This window comes from Varanus komodoensis, unplaced genomic scaffold, assembly GCF_004798865.1.
Source record: "Varanus komodoensis strain SLA01 unplaced genomic scaffold, ASM479886v1 scaffold24, whole genome shotgun sequence".
NCBI lineage: Eukaryota > Metazoa > Chordata > Lepidosauria > Squamata > Varanidae > Varanus > Varanus komodoensis.
In genome coordinates, this window is record NW_025335641.1 from 4,555,926 (window position 1) to 4,572,360 (window position 16,435).

General features: G+C 38.0%; 1 protein-coding gene across 5 annotated transcripts in view; it reads right to left on the bottom strand.

The window, feature by feature from the left end:
• Positions 1 to 346: 346 nt before the first annotated feature.
• ZNHIT6 (zinc finger HIT-type containing 6) overlaps positions 347 to 16,435 on the bottom strand; it is a 40,506-nt gene continuing 24,417 nt past the window's right edge. For 3 of the 5 annotated variants that reach the window (XM_044432371.1, XM_044432373.1, XM_044432374.1), the window contains exons 9-10: positions 9,247 to 9,371; positions 347 to 599 (exon numbers count right to left, since the gene is read on the bottom strand). In XM_044432371.1, the coding sequence (XP_044288306.1) occupies positions 523 to 599; positions 9,247 to 9,371 (202 nt within the window). In that variant the 3' untranslated portion in view covers positions 347 to 522. Of the gene's footprint in view, positions 1,960 to 9,246; positions 9,372 to 16,435 lie in introns of all 5 variants that reach the window. The other 2 variants (XR_006414942.1, XM_044432372.1) reach the window with 2 other exon arrangements.

The window sequence follows — 16,435 nt, forward strand, 5'->3', positions numbered from 1 at the left end:
AAGAACTTCTAAATGGGGCAGGGAGATAATGTAACTTGGAAGGGAGATCTTAACAAGGGATCTAACAAGAGAAAGGAACAATAGAACAGCTTAGAACAACAACAAGTATATCTAAGCCAAGAGACAAATGGCTCAAGGCACAGCAAACCGCGGTTGCAAGAAGACTGGGGAAATGGCAGGCACTACACCTTCTTGTACTGTGGGGGGGGGGGGGAGCATGGCATTCCTGCCAAAACGGTTAAGCTTTTGAATCTTCCCATCTACATCTTCCATGTGTGTGATGCACAGAGGCCACAACGAAGAAAAATCCTATTTTTGTCAGTAACTTTCACAAAGAAAACTGATGTTAGGATGCTTAATCTTTATTAGGTATGTGTACATAAACAATTCTTACGCCTTTCAACAATTATAGATTTGGGATATTATAAATAGTGGATGTTCAAGCTAATATCTCTATTGAATATGTCTTCAAAGGTCAGGTGTAAAATATGCTGCTCCATCCTCACATCTGATTTGGCTTCTTCATGTACTATCATGGATTTCACCTTCTTCCTCAGATGAAGCTCCTTTAATCAAGTCATCACTCGATTTATTGGCATCTAAAGTGAAGGGAAGAATTACAGTAATTACACAGCTGATGCTGAGCCAAGTGAGTCCTCCTTAAATGGATCCTACATAAATGTAACTGTCCTTGCAAAATAATAATCAGTTTAAAGTACAGACTTGGACTTCCTGTGAGGATTTTCATTTGCTTGTGCGTTTTTGTATTCTTGATGGTAGCTAGAAGGGAAAAGCACCCTAACCACAGGGCTGGCAAGGTATCCAAACCTTAAATCCAGTAGTGGATTCTCATGTAGCATGCAATAAAAGAGGACTACCATATATGCCAACCATGAAGCCAAGTACTTGATTCTGCATCCTCTTACACTTGGTATGAGGAAGGAGCCCAGCAAGAATTTGGCGAACGAGGAGAACACCAGTTAGAGAATAATGTCAAATCAGTGAGACTCTTACAGTAGCAAATCCCATGGTTAAAGCTTAATGGTTACAATCAGAAATGAAGGCGTGAGTGATGACCAGCTATAGGTGGCGTAAGTAATTACACAAAAATCCATAGCTAGCAACTATAAATATGTCAGAGATCCAGACAACTCAGTTTCCCTGTTGTAATCTCTGTAGCTCAAGATATTGAGCAAGGGCTTGAAGGATGTTTTGGGTAAACCTTCCAAGGCATTAAAAGACAAGTGTTTTAGAAAAAGATCTCAACAAATTCACACGTGCAAAGGTTTAGTCCAGGGGTGTCCAACCTTTTGGCTTTCCTGGGTCTTTCCATGCAAGACAACTCCTTTCTGCCCTTCAGGAAAGACATATGAACCTGTGTGACACCTCCAAAATCCACCCCTCTTTTGTTAAAGTTCTCACAAAGAGCCTGCCAGCTTCCTTCTCTGCCAAGTCAAAGCTAGCAGCTAGCTGGGAGTAACTAAACTCATGCTTGCTTCCAAAACACTGACAGAAATACCATCTTCAGTATGAGAATTCTCAATGATGTTGAAGATTCCAGTCATTCAAAGGGAGGGCACTGGAACCAACAGAACTTTCAGATGAGAACCAGATGTTGGGTTCAGGTGGGAGGCCACACTTAAAAAACTGCATATGTGTGGATGATTACTTGAGAGGTGGGGCTTTGACTCATTTCAAATACTGCTGTAGACTGAATCTGTCTACTCAAAGCACGTTTCAGACTGCTAGGCAAATTATCTTAAAGATACTTAATGACCACCATAGGACGTGCAATACAAATTTTTGTTGTTGCTTTAACACCAATGGATTAACACCTTTCATTTAACACTGTATTGGGCGAACAATGTCTGGAAGGCAAGAGCATGTCTATGACCATCTCAGGAAATTTTCATGATCGATGACACCATTCTCAGTGTCCAGGCAGTTAGCTTCAAAAGCCTAGAAATAACAAAGAGACTTGATGCAGAAAGATGTAATAAGCATTGCTACCACAGCACAGAATAGTTTCAGTCCTTAGTTCACAGGTCTGATGATCCTTCCAATGGGAGAATTTGCAATGCTGATTCCCCATCACAAAAGCAGGACAGGAGTCCAGGATAGTCTATCTGTTTCTCTAGGGAAAATATTCCACTTTTTTGATCCAGAACAGGGACCAACGAAGGAGCTAAAGAACCACTGTTCAGTTCCATTGTTGTTCAGAAGTTGTGCTAGATATAAAAAGTATCTCTTGGTCACAATATCTAGAACATACTTATTTTTAATATTCCTCTATATGAGAATTCCAAATAGGGACAGTCAGGCCAAGTTGGACTTCCTGTCTAAGCACTGTGTTGACCGACTGGATCTTTTGGCACTATTGCCATGTAGGTTTGAACTCTCTGAAGCCATGTTTGGAAGAACAGAAAAGCTTGGAGGGGTGAAAGAATTGAGATTAGCTGGCTTCTTGTCCTTCTTAGATGATTGGGCAGAGCCTTTTTCTTGTCACTGGCTTCTACCAGTGTGGCTTCTACCAGGGGGTGTTTCCAAAAACTGTCCTTCCAGAAAAATAAGCCCAAAGTATAAGCCTCATCTGGGACTTACCCATCACCTTAGAGTGCAACAGAGTTTCATTTTGACTATGTTGGAGAACGAACATGAAATATTGGCCAGAAAGGCTGTCAAAAGAGCACTTTGCTGGCTATGTCTTCTTTTCTGCTTGCTCTAAATAATACTTTGTAGGAAATCAGGTGGAAGCAGCTCTAATTAAGGGATTCCCTTCCTCTCCATCCCTCCTACTGTTCTGTGTCATTTTCAGGGTCAAGTTCAGCATTATTCTGCCAGCCTTCCAGGAAGTCATCCAGTGATTGAGAAAAGTGGCCCCTTCCTGACCAGGTGAGTGGGAGTCTCCCACTGCAGTTGCCCTTCTCCGTCCAGGGGAGAAGGACTGTGTTTACTTTTACCATAAAGTAAATGACTCCACTTGACTTCTGTATTAAAAGGGGACACAGCTGGAATGTGCAAAAATATTGTCCTGTAAATTTCTCCCTAAGAAATCACTGAATGTATAGTGGGAGAGTTTCACTGCAGAAGTGGACACCTTTTGCCCCACTAGGGAAGGGTTATAGAAGAAAAACAAAGGATTTCTGTGTTCTTTCCTCACAGATCCAACAAGAATACTCTTACATGCAAACTTCATACAGAAAATGAGAAGCACAGTGCATTAGAAGTCCACAAAGGTTAAAAAACAGCACTGACCTGTGTTTGCATGTATATCCATATTTGCACGCACGCACGCACGCACACAAAGTGCAAACTTGTGAAGGGCCACTGAGGCTGGCCGCCACTTACCAGGCACCCAACATTTTGTACGTAGTCAGGCCCCTAGGCCAGCACAATTGGCAAGCTCAGAGAAACTTGGGGCAGAGATGTTTCAAGTCACTGACCTCATCAGCCTTCACTCTCTCGCAGTGTGCTCCCTCAGCCTAAGTGAGCAGCACCATAAGGCAGTGATGAAAGGGGGGCAAGGGAGAAGGGGTTGTATAAAAGGAAGACAGGAGAGGGGGCAGGATGTTCAGAAGGAATAAAGACAATGGTGGAGGGAAACCAAGTTGAATGGAAGGGCGGACAAGTAAGGAGGCAGAGGTGGATAGGACTTGGAAGAAACCAGGACCCAGGTATATGTACTGTTGAGGCCAAAGTAACCCTTGGATGGGGCAAGGAGTCAGGTTACAGACTGTTCAAGAGCCCACGGTACTCAGCCTCCACCATGTGGGACAGGAAGCCTTCCCTGCTCCTTTACCAACACTAACTGGGTTAGACTGATTGAGCAACTTATTAGTTCATTTCTTGGGAGCCAGAAAAACTGGAAGCTTGAATGGAAATGTATGCAGCAAGAGGGACTGTGGGGAAAGTAATCAGCCGCCCCAGGCTTACTGCAGGATGCTCACTCAGAACTGCTTGGGGACAAAGATTGTTTCCTGGGGAGAAGATTCATTCCATGACATACAGTTAATCATATTATTATTTATGGGGCATTGACTCTGGCATAGTTGATAGACACAATGGCGGGGGGGTTGGTGTTCTACTTCCTCCAGATAGGCTAACAAAATAGTATGCTTTTTGATCAGAAACAGTTTACTGTTAATGGGGTGGGATGGGAGAAAAATCTATGGTCCACCATGCTGCAGTTACATAAATAGATACATAAATTTCACAGATATTTTGTAATGTGTGCTTCCAAGATGGCTGGGAATGATGGGAATTCTAGCACAAGCCTGTTTTAGCGCCTTCCTATTTTTCTTTTTTTAACTGCATATATGAATGGGGGGAAAAGAGGCAGAGGATCAATAATATGACACTTCAGTATCAATATGACACTTTAGTTATACCTATCTGAGCCATATAATGAGCATTTTTCCTATACTGACTCTTAGCATCCATTAAGAATGTATGTCAGGCAGTACTGTGTTTGATTTTTATTTACACAGAAGACAACTGCTGATAATTTTTTCATGTTGGAATCCTTTCAACAAAATTAAGACATGATGCATGCATGTTGCCATTTTGTGTATTTCAACATCTCAGCATAGCTTGCATGTCTGAGCCAAAGATGTTATGGATTCAAGCTGTCCAGAGTTCTAAGACTGACTGATGCTTGGTTAGTCATCATGTCATCATATGGAGCTCTTGTTTCCTGATGTGCGCTCTTTTTTCCACCATCTGGCTCACTGCAATTTTCTTGCTACACCCCAACAATGCCTCTTTAGATGAGGAAATACACACAATGCTTTTTGTGGGTATTTTCACCAAAGGCTTAACACAATTGACCTGTTTTGTGTGCGTGATGCCAAGAATTCCTTGTTAGAGGATTATCAGAAGTGAATATGAAATCATTAATAAGCTATACAGAAATGTTGTACAGGCAGGGAGGATAGTTGTTTTAAATCTTTGTATGTTTTGACTCTTGCTGTAAGATGCCTTAGGTCTTTGTCCTTTTCAGAGAAAGGCATCTCACTCTAACAAATGAAATTAATCTGGTCAGGGAAATAAGAGCAATTTACCTGGAAACATCCACTGCTGCATTTCGTCTATATTAAAATATAGTGTATGATCAATTCGCATCTATATGCTATGCATGGACTGAATACTGAAATAGAAAGTTTTGTATAAACATCTATAATCCTTTAGTAACTCTAGCACAGATGGTGCTGCAGACAGAAAGACAGAAATGTACCTGTATTTTCTTTACATGAACTGGACTTCATAATTCCACAATTATGGAATAATTCCATGAAGCAGAGCAAACAATCTACTTAAAATTATATTTAATGGATTTTCAAATTACTTTTTATTATTTATCTGTTAAAACTTACAGAACACAGGCCACTATTTACAGTTAATTACAAAAGTAACTAATGCATTATTAGATATCCTTAAACAAGAATATCAATCCAGAATTCCAGTCATCTCATTGCAATGACTCTGTAAAGGTCTTTTAAAAGTGGCCACAACAGAAGGAATGTGTAGTTTCAAGTAGTTCATGAATCTTTTAAGTTTCCATGTCTCACAATAAATATTTCAATTGGTTTTTGAAGAAGTGTTTAGTTAAAGCCTGCATTCTTATCCATGACATCACTGCATTTTTTCTACAGAAGAGTGATGTTCTATAATACGGAGAGCAACCAAACAATGCTGATTATTTATTCAGAGCTTGCTTGAACTGGTTGATTAGGCTCATTTGACAACCACTTCTTAACATCAGAGTTTTAATATTTTACCTTATTAGCAAGTGTTCACAGGGTTATCAGCTGGGAAGAGGTGCACAATATTATGATATTAGCAGCTAGATTTAAATAAGTTCTTTCTATGTCCAAGCTTCTGAACAACCTTGTAGAAAAAAGTGTTCTTGAAAAGTTATTGAACAGATCTGACCAGGACATTCTGTGGCTCAAGTGTGGGTCATGTAACTTATGGAGAGCTGCAGCATTTGTGGATGCCAAATCAAATATATGACCTTGGATGGGGAAGGAAGGGGTTGTGTTATATAACCTATGTTTGCTTGGTTTGCACAATAATCCAACAATCTTTTCATGATTGTCTGACTCTTGTATAACCTACACTCATTGGTTCACATAACAGCCCTCTAGCAGCCCTCTAATGTGGCAGAATGTATTTTTTTAGTATGTTTTTATTTAAATAAAAAATTTCAACCTAAAAAAAAAGAAAAAAATTCAACCTAATGTGGCAGAAACAACAGAGGCAAGTAGGAACCCAGAAACCATTTTTTAACATCCATGCAATATAATTCGTTATCAGGCTGAAAAGTATGCCATTCCCCTTGAATGTAATGCAATAAACACTTTTTTTGAGATGGCAAGTCATGGAAAATGCCAGCTGCTCCCTCTTCTATAAAAGCAATAACCAAACAGCTGATCAGGCTTCATGGGACCTGGCCCAAACTTTCAGCAGAAGACAGTAATCCCAAATCCCTTCTATGTATACAACTATGGTGCCTGCTAAAAGTTGTGGGGGCAACATAAATCAAAATACTTTGATTTGCATGAATGCAACCTCTGAAACATAGCCTGAAGTGTTGCATCTAGCATTCCCAGTCAGAAATAAGAACCCCATTCCCTTAGAGATCTCTCGCTACATTCAATATACCTTTTATAGGCAGCTGCAAGAATGCTGCCAAGTGTTCTGGAGTGAGAAACATTCTGTAAATTACTTCTAGAAAGCCTATTCCTTTCATTTCTAAGTTCTCCCTCTCATTTCCAGGCCAACAAGATTTTCTTAGCAAAAAACTCATCATTTACAATAAAATGATGCAATAAAGCTACACAATTTAAAAAGCTTCAATTATACGACAAGGCATTCAACTAAAGCACAAAGTAGAGGAGGAAAATAGTATCTCAGTTGAATTCAAAATTCTTCCACCAAGTAAATGTCACCTTCTGTAAAAGCACCAAAAGCCTTCTAAGGCAGGAAGGTCATTCTCACTCTCCTAAATAGGAAGGGGGAGCTTAACAGTTAACATGTGACATTGCCTTTCCAATATGTGGGAACTAGGTAAAGCCTAAAGCATGAAAATATTCTATGAATCACATTGGAAATTTTCTTGGAGGAATGTAAAAGATTCAGTGACAACAACACAATGTTTTATGACATTTTGGATGGACTAATAAAAGTATTGTGGTAATACAGACTTTGGAATTTATTCATTGAGAATGGCAGCTCTTGAAATGTCAACCCTAGTTATTTTCAGTAATTCCTTTTAGACTAAAAACAGTTTTTCTGTGCCAATTAGATAAGCCTGGCTGCAAAAAGACTGTTCATTAAATTTTCAAATTGGACCTTTCAACTGACTGATATTTGGGTTGTTCAATCAAGGCTGAGTCATTCATTCTTGTTCTGACTAGCTCATGTTCATCTGCTTTCTCACCTACTCTACTCAGACGTACCTGCTGAAGCACAGGGGCTCCAAAACAGGAGAATACCTCAACAGTACAATTCCTTCATCAGTACCTACTGTCCAATCCCATATAAAGGGACTTGTTTGAGGGCAAAAAGGAACACATGAGAGCAGTACATTATGCCAACTTCTGTGCTATAGCTAAATCTACTACTTCTGCTACAGCCAGAGCCAAACCATGACCTTTTCAAACATCAGCAAATATTCAAGAACAATTAACAAAGGAAGTTAGCATTTCAATTACTTATTTCAAAATACAGAATCCAAAGATGGGGAATTTGATCAGAAACACTGTTTTGAAAATTTAAATAGTGTAGGGGAGGGTTAGGGTTGGACAGATAATGTTCCATTCAGGGTTTTTCTGCGTAGTTTGTATAACATCTATGAATGGGTAGGCACAAAGTTAACAAGAGAAAGGTGGGAAATGGTTAGGAATAAGAGGGAAACCTAAATGCTGGCATTCCTGCTGATGTCCTTTCCTCTATCTATATGACCTACACCATACTTTTAATTGGTTAATTTTAAGTTCATTTCACTTTTCTGGATTTCTCTCTGCTTAGTCCTAAATACATACTTTCAATTGGAAACCAGATTGAGTTCTTTTCCACAACCTGGATTGACCTTGCTCAACCTAGACCATTTGGTGCCATCTACCATGGTTTCAAGGTGATTGTGTAATCTTATGCATATTTAGACAAAAAAAGAAAAAAGAAGATACAATATTACAACAGAGTAGTACAAAATGGGAGGGTGAGGAATAATGGGAGTTGTGGGACTGTCTTTCTGCTTAACATGTCCTAGACTCATGGGCTATCCATTTCCATGGGTACAAGCAAGAAGCTTGGATTCCCTTTATGTCTGGGCCAAAACTTGTAAGTAAATCAGATGGGTGGCAATGCAGCCTCTGAACTGAAAGTGTGCCTTGTAGCTTGGCATACCTTGCAAAGCTGGCATTCCAAATTCCCATTTGTCACACCTATATAGTCTAACATTCTGTTCCCCACAATTCCTAACCAGATACCTATCCACACCCCATGGCTTTATCCCAGGAAAAGGAATTCAGAAGCATGATGTCTCTGTTCCTGGAGGTAGCATGTAAACATGCCTTTAACATAAAAAGAAAAATGTGGAAGAACTTTAAAAATATGTTACTATTTGTGCCTAGTATATTAACACTGGAATATATAAGATTAGCAAAAAAATGAACTGGAAGCATTATTTTCCAAGATATTTTAAAGGTTTCACAGTAAATGAAACAAAATTTCCTCAGTTATATAGCCAACCATAATTTGAAAAAGATACTCCAGCATTGTATTTGCTTTCGAAATAATATAAACTTCCAATTACCAAACAGACATTTGATCTGGTAAAGCAAATGAACTGCAGATGTTCACAAATACTAGAATGCAAAATAACTCAGAAGGGTATTTGTATGACAGGTGTGTGTCCATCTACTCGTCAGATTTGATGGCTAAGAAACAAGGGACTAGCTGTTTTGCTATATTTTACACATCATAAACTGGTAAGTGGAAAAATGCTAATGATGCTATAGCAACAGTTAACTTATATAAACTTTTACTAGCAAAAATAAACAAAGATGCCAACCTGCTACTACAGAGCACATAACTGCAGCACAGCAAAAATGCTTTATATTTACAGGCTAACATCAAAGTGGATACTCATTCCTGGCATTAAAGGGAGAATAAATGCCTGAATTCTTTCTTGTTCAAAACACTTTTATGAAGAAAAAAAAGAGGCAAATAACTCTGTCTTACCATGGCCAAGAATCACCATGTCTGTCTTGACGTTTTGCAAAACCACATGCAAAGTTGGGTATTCAATGATAACCTTCCCTTTCAAATTTTCTAGAAGGCCTTTGTTGGCATCTAGTTCTTCATACCTTTGAAAAGTAATTGTAAGAGTTAATCATCCTGCAAATATTAGGGAATATTCCTAGCTGTTACTAGAATTTTCCTTTTTCCAAATCCAAGCATGTGAGTAAACAATGGAACTTCTGCAACCCAAAGTGTAAGCTACCTATTCTGGGTTGGAAAACAGGCTTCTCTTATAAGACAAACTTCACATCTCATTGTTTTATCACTCAGATACAAAACTGTCTCATTTCATACTGGATCAGTGTGTCTGGGGCAAATGAGCACTACATGTCTGCCACTTTATAGTACTAAAGTATTGTGACCATTTGTTGTGCATAATGGCCTACAATTTCAAGGGACACATTATGCAAATATACCCCTTCAGTCCTCCCCTTTAAATTATTTTATTTTATTTATTTATTTATTTATTTAAACATTTTTATGCCGCCCCATTCGCCGAAGCCTCGGGGCGGCTTACAAATTATCAGGATTCATGAGGCTAAATGTGAACTAAATTTTACCACTTTGGATTATGTGCGAATAATTCAAATGTTTGGTACCCTAGGTGAGTTGGTTAACCCAAACCACACACATGCACGTAATTCCGCTTGCATGCTGCAAGCACAGAAAGACATTCCAGGCTGCCAGTGGAAACCCCCAGCTCAGTAATAGAATTCCCTCTAGTTAATATTCTTCCCCAATGTGCCTTCTTGTACTAGTTGGTTGGCCTCTGACATGAGACAGGTTCAAAACTGGACAATTTTCAGGCTCTTAGAGTACTTTGGAGATTTTTGGAGTATAGGCATACAAAATATTGCACTTCTGGATGATGTGGAAGTACCTTAACTATGTGAAATACAATCCTTTCCAACCATTTTAAAGGCAGGGATGTACAACTGCTCAATTTTCACATTTCTCATTTTGAATACACATACACCAGATTTTTGCTTTCCAGATTGTGATGACTTAAATAACATTTTAATAATCTGACAGAGCTGTAGCTCCCAAACTCATTCCCCTTTAGATTTTTATTAGAAATCAGGGTACCTTTCATCTCATTATAGTATTACCACTGTACACATTAGCTGTTCTGAGCACCCTACCAGGATGGAATAACAAATAAAAGTATATAAAAGCCCTGATGTAAGTGTGGCATATTTCACTATGTGCATATTTAGTAAGTGTTGTGGGATACTATAACTATCTTGTGGTATCTTCTTATGAGGCAAATACATGATTGTCCAATTTTGAGGTTGTTCAGTGTATTTGGTCTTGGACTTCATACTGAAAAGCTGGAAACAACAATGTGCTCAAACTGAGTATATAAATTAAAAGCCCTAATGTAAGCATGGCATGAATTCTCAGCATATGGAGCTAATGTGTATCTTACAAATACATTTTGAACTTGAAGCTTCACCTGTTTTACTTAATGGTACAACTGCACTCTGAAGAGGTGCTCTTCTATGCATTTGCCCATTGACCCAAAATGTCTTCCATGAAGGAGGGCACCCAAATCCAGCATCAGTCCTGACACCCTTATGCCAGCTCTGCCTAATCAACTTAATTGTATTTCAATGCAAAATTGTGTTAGTGCCTTAGCATTGAGTTGCTTGGTCATTGTCTTCCTGAAAGTAGAGGGAAAGGCACATCTGAAGCACCTCCACTCTTGGATCCTGCTGGTTCCCTACAGGGAAGGGTGGGGCTACAAGTTATATGCAACCCCAGTGAACCACAAATATTCAGCAAGGGATCCCTCCATATGGTTCAAATTTGGACATTTCCCTTTATAAAATTTACAGAACAGTACTACTGTGTGTTGCAATATTACCAGAAATTTAATGGTTTGGTAGAATTAATAATATTTGTTTGTGGAAACAGAATTTTAAATGCTATAACTTTGTAGTTTAATTCAGAACCATTCACATTAACAGCTGCAAACTGTACTCCCAGAAGAAAACCTCATTTATTTGTGTTCTCTGGCTTATCCATGTGATTTGGATCAACCAGCCAATTCCATATAAGGGAGACTTTCTCCTTCTTTGGATGATGTATTCAAAGCCAGGAGTTTTTCTAAATAACTGCAGTAATCTCATCCAAGTCTATTCCTTATAATTATGACATAAGAATGCTACAGTCCTTTCAAATTCTAAACATTTCAGAAGCAAAATTTTCAAACCCTAAACCCTGAAACAATCAACATCATCTCAGCAATTACTGCAAAAAAGCAAAAGGAGCTGTAATTATGGAATGACTACTGATGTCTTCTGAAGGTCCATTAAATCCACTGAATCTAGAGATTAAATGTAAAGTACATTTAGGACATAGTTTCCCACTCTCTTTACTAATCTTGATTAGTACAGAATATATATACTGTAGAAGACTTTACCAATACCCACAATGCATATATAGATTAATATTGCTGGTAACTGTTATATAACACTGTACCAAAAATTATTTTTAAAATTCAGCAAGTTAAATATGCAACTTAATTTTGCTCTAGTTTTGGAAGAAACAATTTTAAGTAATGGCCACTTCCCTCAAATCCAACTTCAATCATCATGAAAATATTTGGTTTCATGTTTCTTTCAACCCACAGTAATTATGACCAGTTCTTACTGGAACCTTTTAAAAAAGGATAACAGTATATTGCATTTCTAATTCAAAGAGAACATTCATTATCCATGGATTAACATATGAACAGAAACATATTTACTGATTTATTTACAGTACTTTAATGCAACGTATGGCAATACCTTTCTACTGGCAAGAGTCTCAACACATTCTTTTCTGGTTATGCAAACATTTACCACCAAAAGGCTAAAGTCATTCACATGCCACAATATACTTTCCATTATCTCATGTTTTAGACAAAAACATCTTTAGCATCCAGCTTGGCATAACATTAAACATTTGTACTTTAAACTATTTTATGATAGTAAATTATTCAAGTGTTAGATCACAAAGGCATAGCTTTAAGTAAACTTTATTGGTTGACAGACAGTGACAGCTTTTGGCAAATACTCAAGACTTTGGTGCAATGTGAACAGCAAAAGAATTATAAGGGAAAAACAGTTTTCTATAGTAGTCTAACCAAATATCTGGAATTTACTACTCTGCTTTTAACTCCTTGTTTATGCCTTTCCCCATAAAAATGGTGGACTCTCCTCTGCTTTTTCAAGTGCAGCTTTATTTAGCATTTTTATAAAATATCATCTATGTATTATATCTATCCATTCCTTTTTCTGCACTTTGAATACACACGCTTAAAAAGTGTTATCTGTGTTAAATATGAAATCAATGGGACTTAACTTCTAAGTAAAAGAATCTAGCATTGCACTGAGAGTTGGTCATTTTCACATAAACAACAACGGATCTAAAGATGAACACAATAATCTATAGATAATAAAAATCCACAGCAGAAAGAAATCTTTGTTATAATGAAAAATGTCTTTTTATTGGAAAAGAAGGGATAGAAGGAAAGTGTTGATAAAATTATGTTTCAAATCCAATCATTCTGGTTAGTAACAATGTGGGATACAAGTACTTTTAAAATATATATTAAAATTAATCTTAACCCTATTATTGAATGTAGCAGGTAGCTCCACAAGTACCTGTATTTACTGCAATGAAAGCATTTTATACTCCTACCTTTGTTGCCAGCTATCTGTTTCTCTTATTCTTTCCTTCAGTCTCTCCCCCACCCTTTGCACCCTTTGCCTTTTCAACATTCATAGATTTCACAAATTATTTCCAAAGCTATAACATTTCTGGCCTTTTCTGCCTTGAGTTTTATAAGCATTTTGGATTTAACTCTGCTCTTCTACCTTTGGGAATGGGTGAAAGATGAGAAAATATTTGCTTCATGACATCTTGTCATATAATATTCTTTGCAGCAGGCGTTGTTAGTTGAGTCTACCTTTACTATTCTGTTGCAAGTGTCTCAATAGTTTTTACAACTTCCTGTCTTAGGAAACTACTGATAAGTATTATTTTTATTCTAGCAAGGGTATGAAGATGCCTTTCAATATGAATACAAATAGTATTTTAGTGATAAGATTACAGATTAGTAGTAAGGTGTCATGTGATAAAGGGCAATATCCAATGAGATGCTTCTTCCTCCAGCTAATCCACTTCCATTCCACTGATTCCCTTCAGCAAACAGTGAGTTCTTTTGTACAAGTGTGTACTCTGTTCACACAACAGAGATTCAGTGCTTCCTAGAAGCTGCTGCAAAATAAGCAGAAACACTAAATTCTGGAAATTGACAGGTCAGTGAAGCTCCCTTATTTGAGTTCTGCTGACCAGCCTCATTTCAGAAACACATGTTTCTGGTCATCTTGGGGTGCTTTTCCCTCAAAGTGTTACATTGCTGTTGGCCAAATAGTGGGGACAAGACTGTAACTGAACTGCTAGAGCAAAAGCACCCCATTGGATAGTGCCCATGTAGCACACACTTATTTTATTTGCCAATAACTGGTCTGCGTTCACATCCTTGCCACTGACTTATTCTGCCTGTCTGAGGGAGAAAATCTGACTTGCTAGGCAAGACAGCTGTAACCCTTTAGTATAATTTTCTTAAACTCTAAGGCAAACAGTCTGGAAAAGTCTTACCCTCAAGCCCCTCTATTATGCAATAATGCCAATACTACATACACTTGAACTAAAAATAAAGGACTCCAACTTCTGGAACTGCCACGATAATACCACCATATTAAACAGATGTTGAAGAAACTACTAAGCAATAACACTGTTGAAATTGAACTGATAGGATCTAGTACTGTGTGCACAGGGAAAAATATATTGTCTAAGAATGGCCTTATTGGCTAGAGCTGTGTGTTTACATTTTAATACTTTAATAATTTCCATTATTACTAACTAGAAGTCACATAAGCTCCAAAGTCATGCAAGTTCCTGTTGGCTTCCAAGGAGACTGAAAAGTCAGCCTACTAATTCTTCTGCAGGCGGTTGCATTACACAGATCTGCTATCACAAATGTATACCTCTTCAATGGAACCTCTAGCTATTATCTCAGTAGTGAACTCTGTCACCCCTCCTACTTCAGACAGCAGGAAATTCCCAGCTAAGATCAGTCTTTCCTGCATGTCATTGGAGGACGCTTAGCTTTAATGATGGATTTTTTGGTAGTCTGTTATTAAAGATAAAAATGAAAATCTCATATGACTGCTCTCCTAGGATAAAGTGACACCATTTCATTAAAAAGCCATGCAGATGGACAGTGCACTTTGAAAATAATTCCTTTATCACTTTCAAAAAGCATATAATAAGAAATGGCTGCAGAAGTAACTATGACCACCATTGCAATTTACTGGGGCACTTTTAATTTTAAAACAATCAGAATAGAAAATAAAATAAAGGAGCACATCCATTTTCAGACTGAACAGTATTTCAGAGTTACAGAATTTAATGAAATATTTCCGACTACTTATAGTGGTGAATATTTAACCCTGTTTGGGAGGGGGGTGTTAGGGAGCGAGCAAAACACAGAAAAGATGTACATAACACTTAAGATTTCTTTCAAGTTCTAGTTTTGAGGGGCTGCAGCTCAGCAGAGATAATAACTAACAGATGGACATTCATTCCTAAGTGGTGAATAACCCTTCCTTGTGGTTATGATTTGTGAACAGGAAAAATAATGAGATATGCTACTCAGTCATACTGCTAGTGAAAAATACATTTTCGATTATAAATTTAGTTTTGCCTAAAACTACAACATATCTTAAAACTTTGACCTTACTGTTTGTCTAATTACTAATCTGATCGTTCCGATTTGGGAAGAATTAAGGGAGTTAATCTTTTTCAAAAGGATTTATAAAGAACATTGGAACTTGAACTACAGTTTGGTTTAAATCCCCATAAAAAGGATTACAACACTACAATAAAATGCAATTTCCTGAAAATGGATATGCTTTGTCCACTGGAGTTATCAACTGTTCCACCTCAGTTAACCAAAAGTGTCTGTGCATTTCAGAAACTTGCATATTTACCAGCTGTCGATCTAGACAACTAAAGACTCTGCCTAGTATACATTTTTAGAAAGAGTAACAGATGGACAAATATTTTCACCTCTACTTAGTTGCAATTAAGACATTTCAGACCAGCTAACTAAAAATAAATTGTTACAAATGCACACACTTCCTTTAAGCGCTCTTCACCACGACATGGAAAGTACTATCACACTTATGGGCTGCTTGTGGGTTTCTCCTAGGCATTTGGTTAGCCACTGTGGGAACAGAATGCTGAGCCAGAGAAGTCTCTGGTCTGATCCAACACAGCATTTCTTATGGTAGATCCCTTCAATGTACTATTCCTTCATAAAGGCTTATGATTATAGTCTTTTGAACCATAAACTGGTATTTTATTCCTTGCCTATGCAAACCAAAAAAGGATCTCTAACAAGTTTACAGAGAAGAGAGATATCTACATTCTGTCTAACATATGAAGAACATGTATGTCCTTATCACAAGTTAAATGTGAAATAAATTTGCGAAAGTTGTCAGCCCCTAAGCTTGGAGGCTGATGGTTCTCAAATGTAGAACAGAAGCAAAAGTGGAGGTGAACTTCACCACCTCACTCCTCCTCCTCTGTAGTTTTGTTAGATGATCTTTTTCTGAGTCCAGTTGGAGCACTTTAGAAGGGGCCATTGAATACATCACGTCCTGGTCTCTGCAGTCTCCCCTCCTTCTGCCCACTGGAATGCCCCTCCTTGATAATGCCTAGGGGGCACAGGGTTGCGCCCTAAAAATCACAAATGTCCTTAAAACTTTATATACAAGCTGTGATCTGCAGGAAAGGCATGATTACTTGGTTTGCATATTAAGAAACCACAGGTTCTAGACATGCAGAAGTGAGTGTGCATACTTGTTCCCACACATTTGCATCTGCTGTTCAGGGTTGGCTCATCCTTGGGCTGTTTATGTGAAACTGGAACTCTGGGTTGTTGGGGATAAACAAGGTAGAATTGCTGGAAACATGCAATCTAGTTCAGAGACTCAACTTTTGCTGCCATATGAGAACATTAGACTGTACAAACTTCAGCACAAATGCTAATCTATGCATAATCAAAATATGC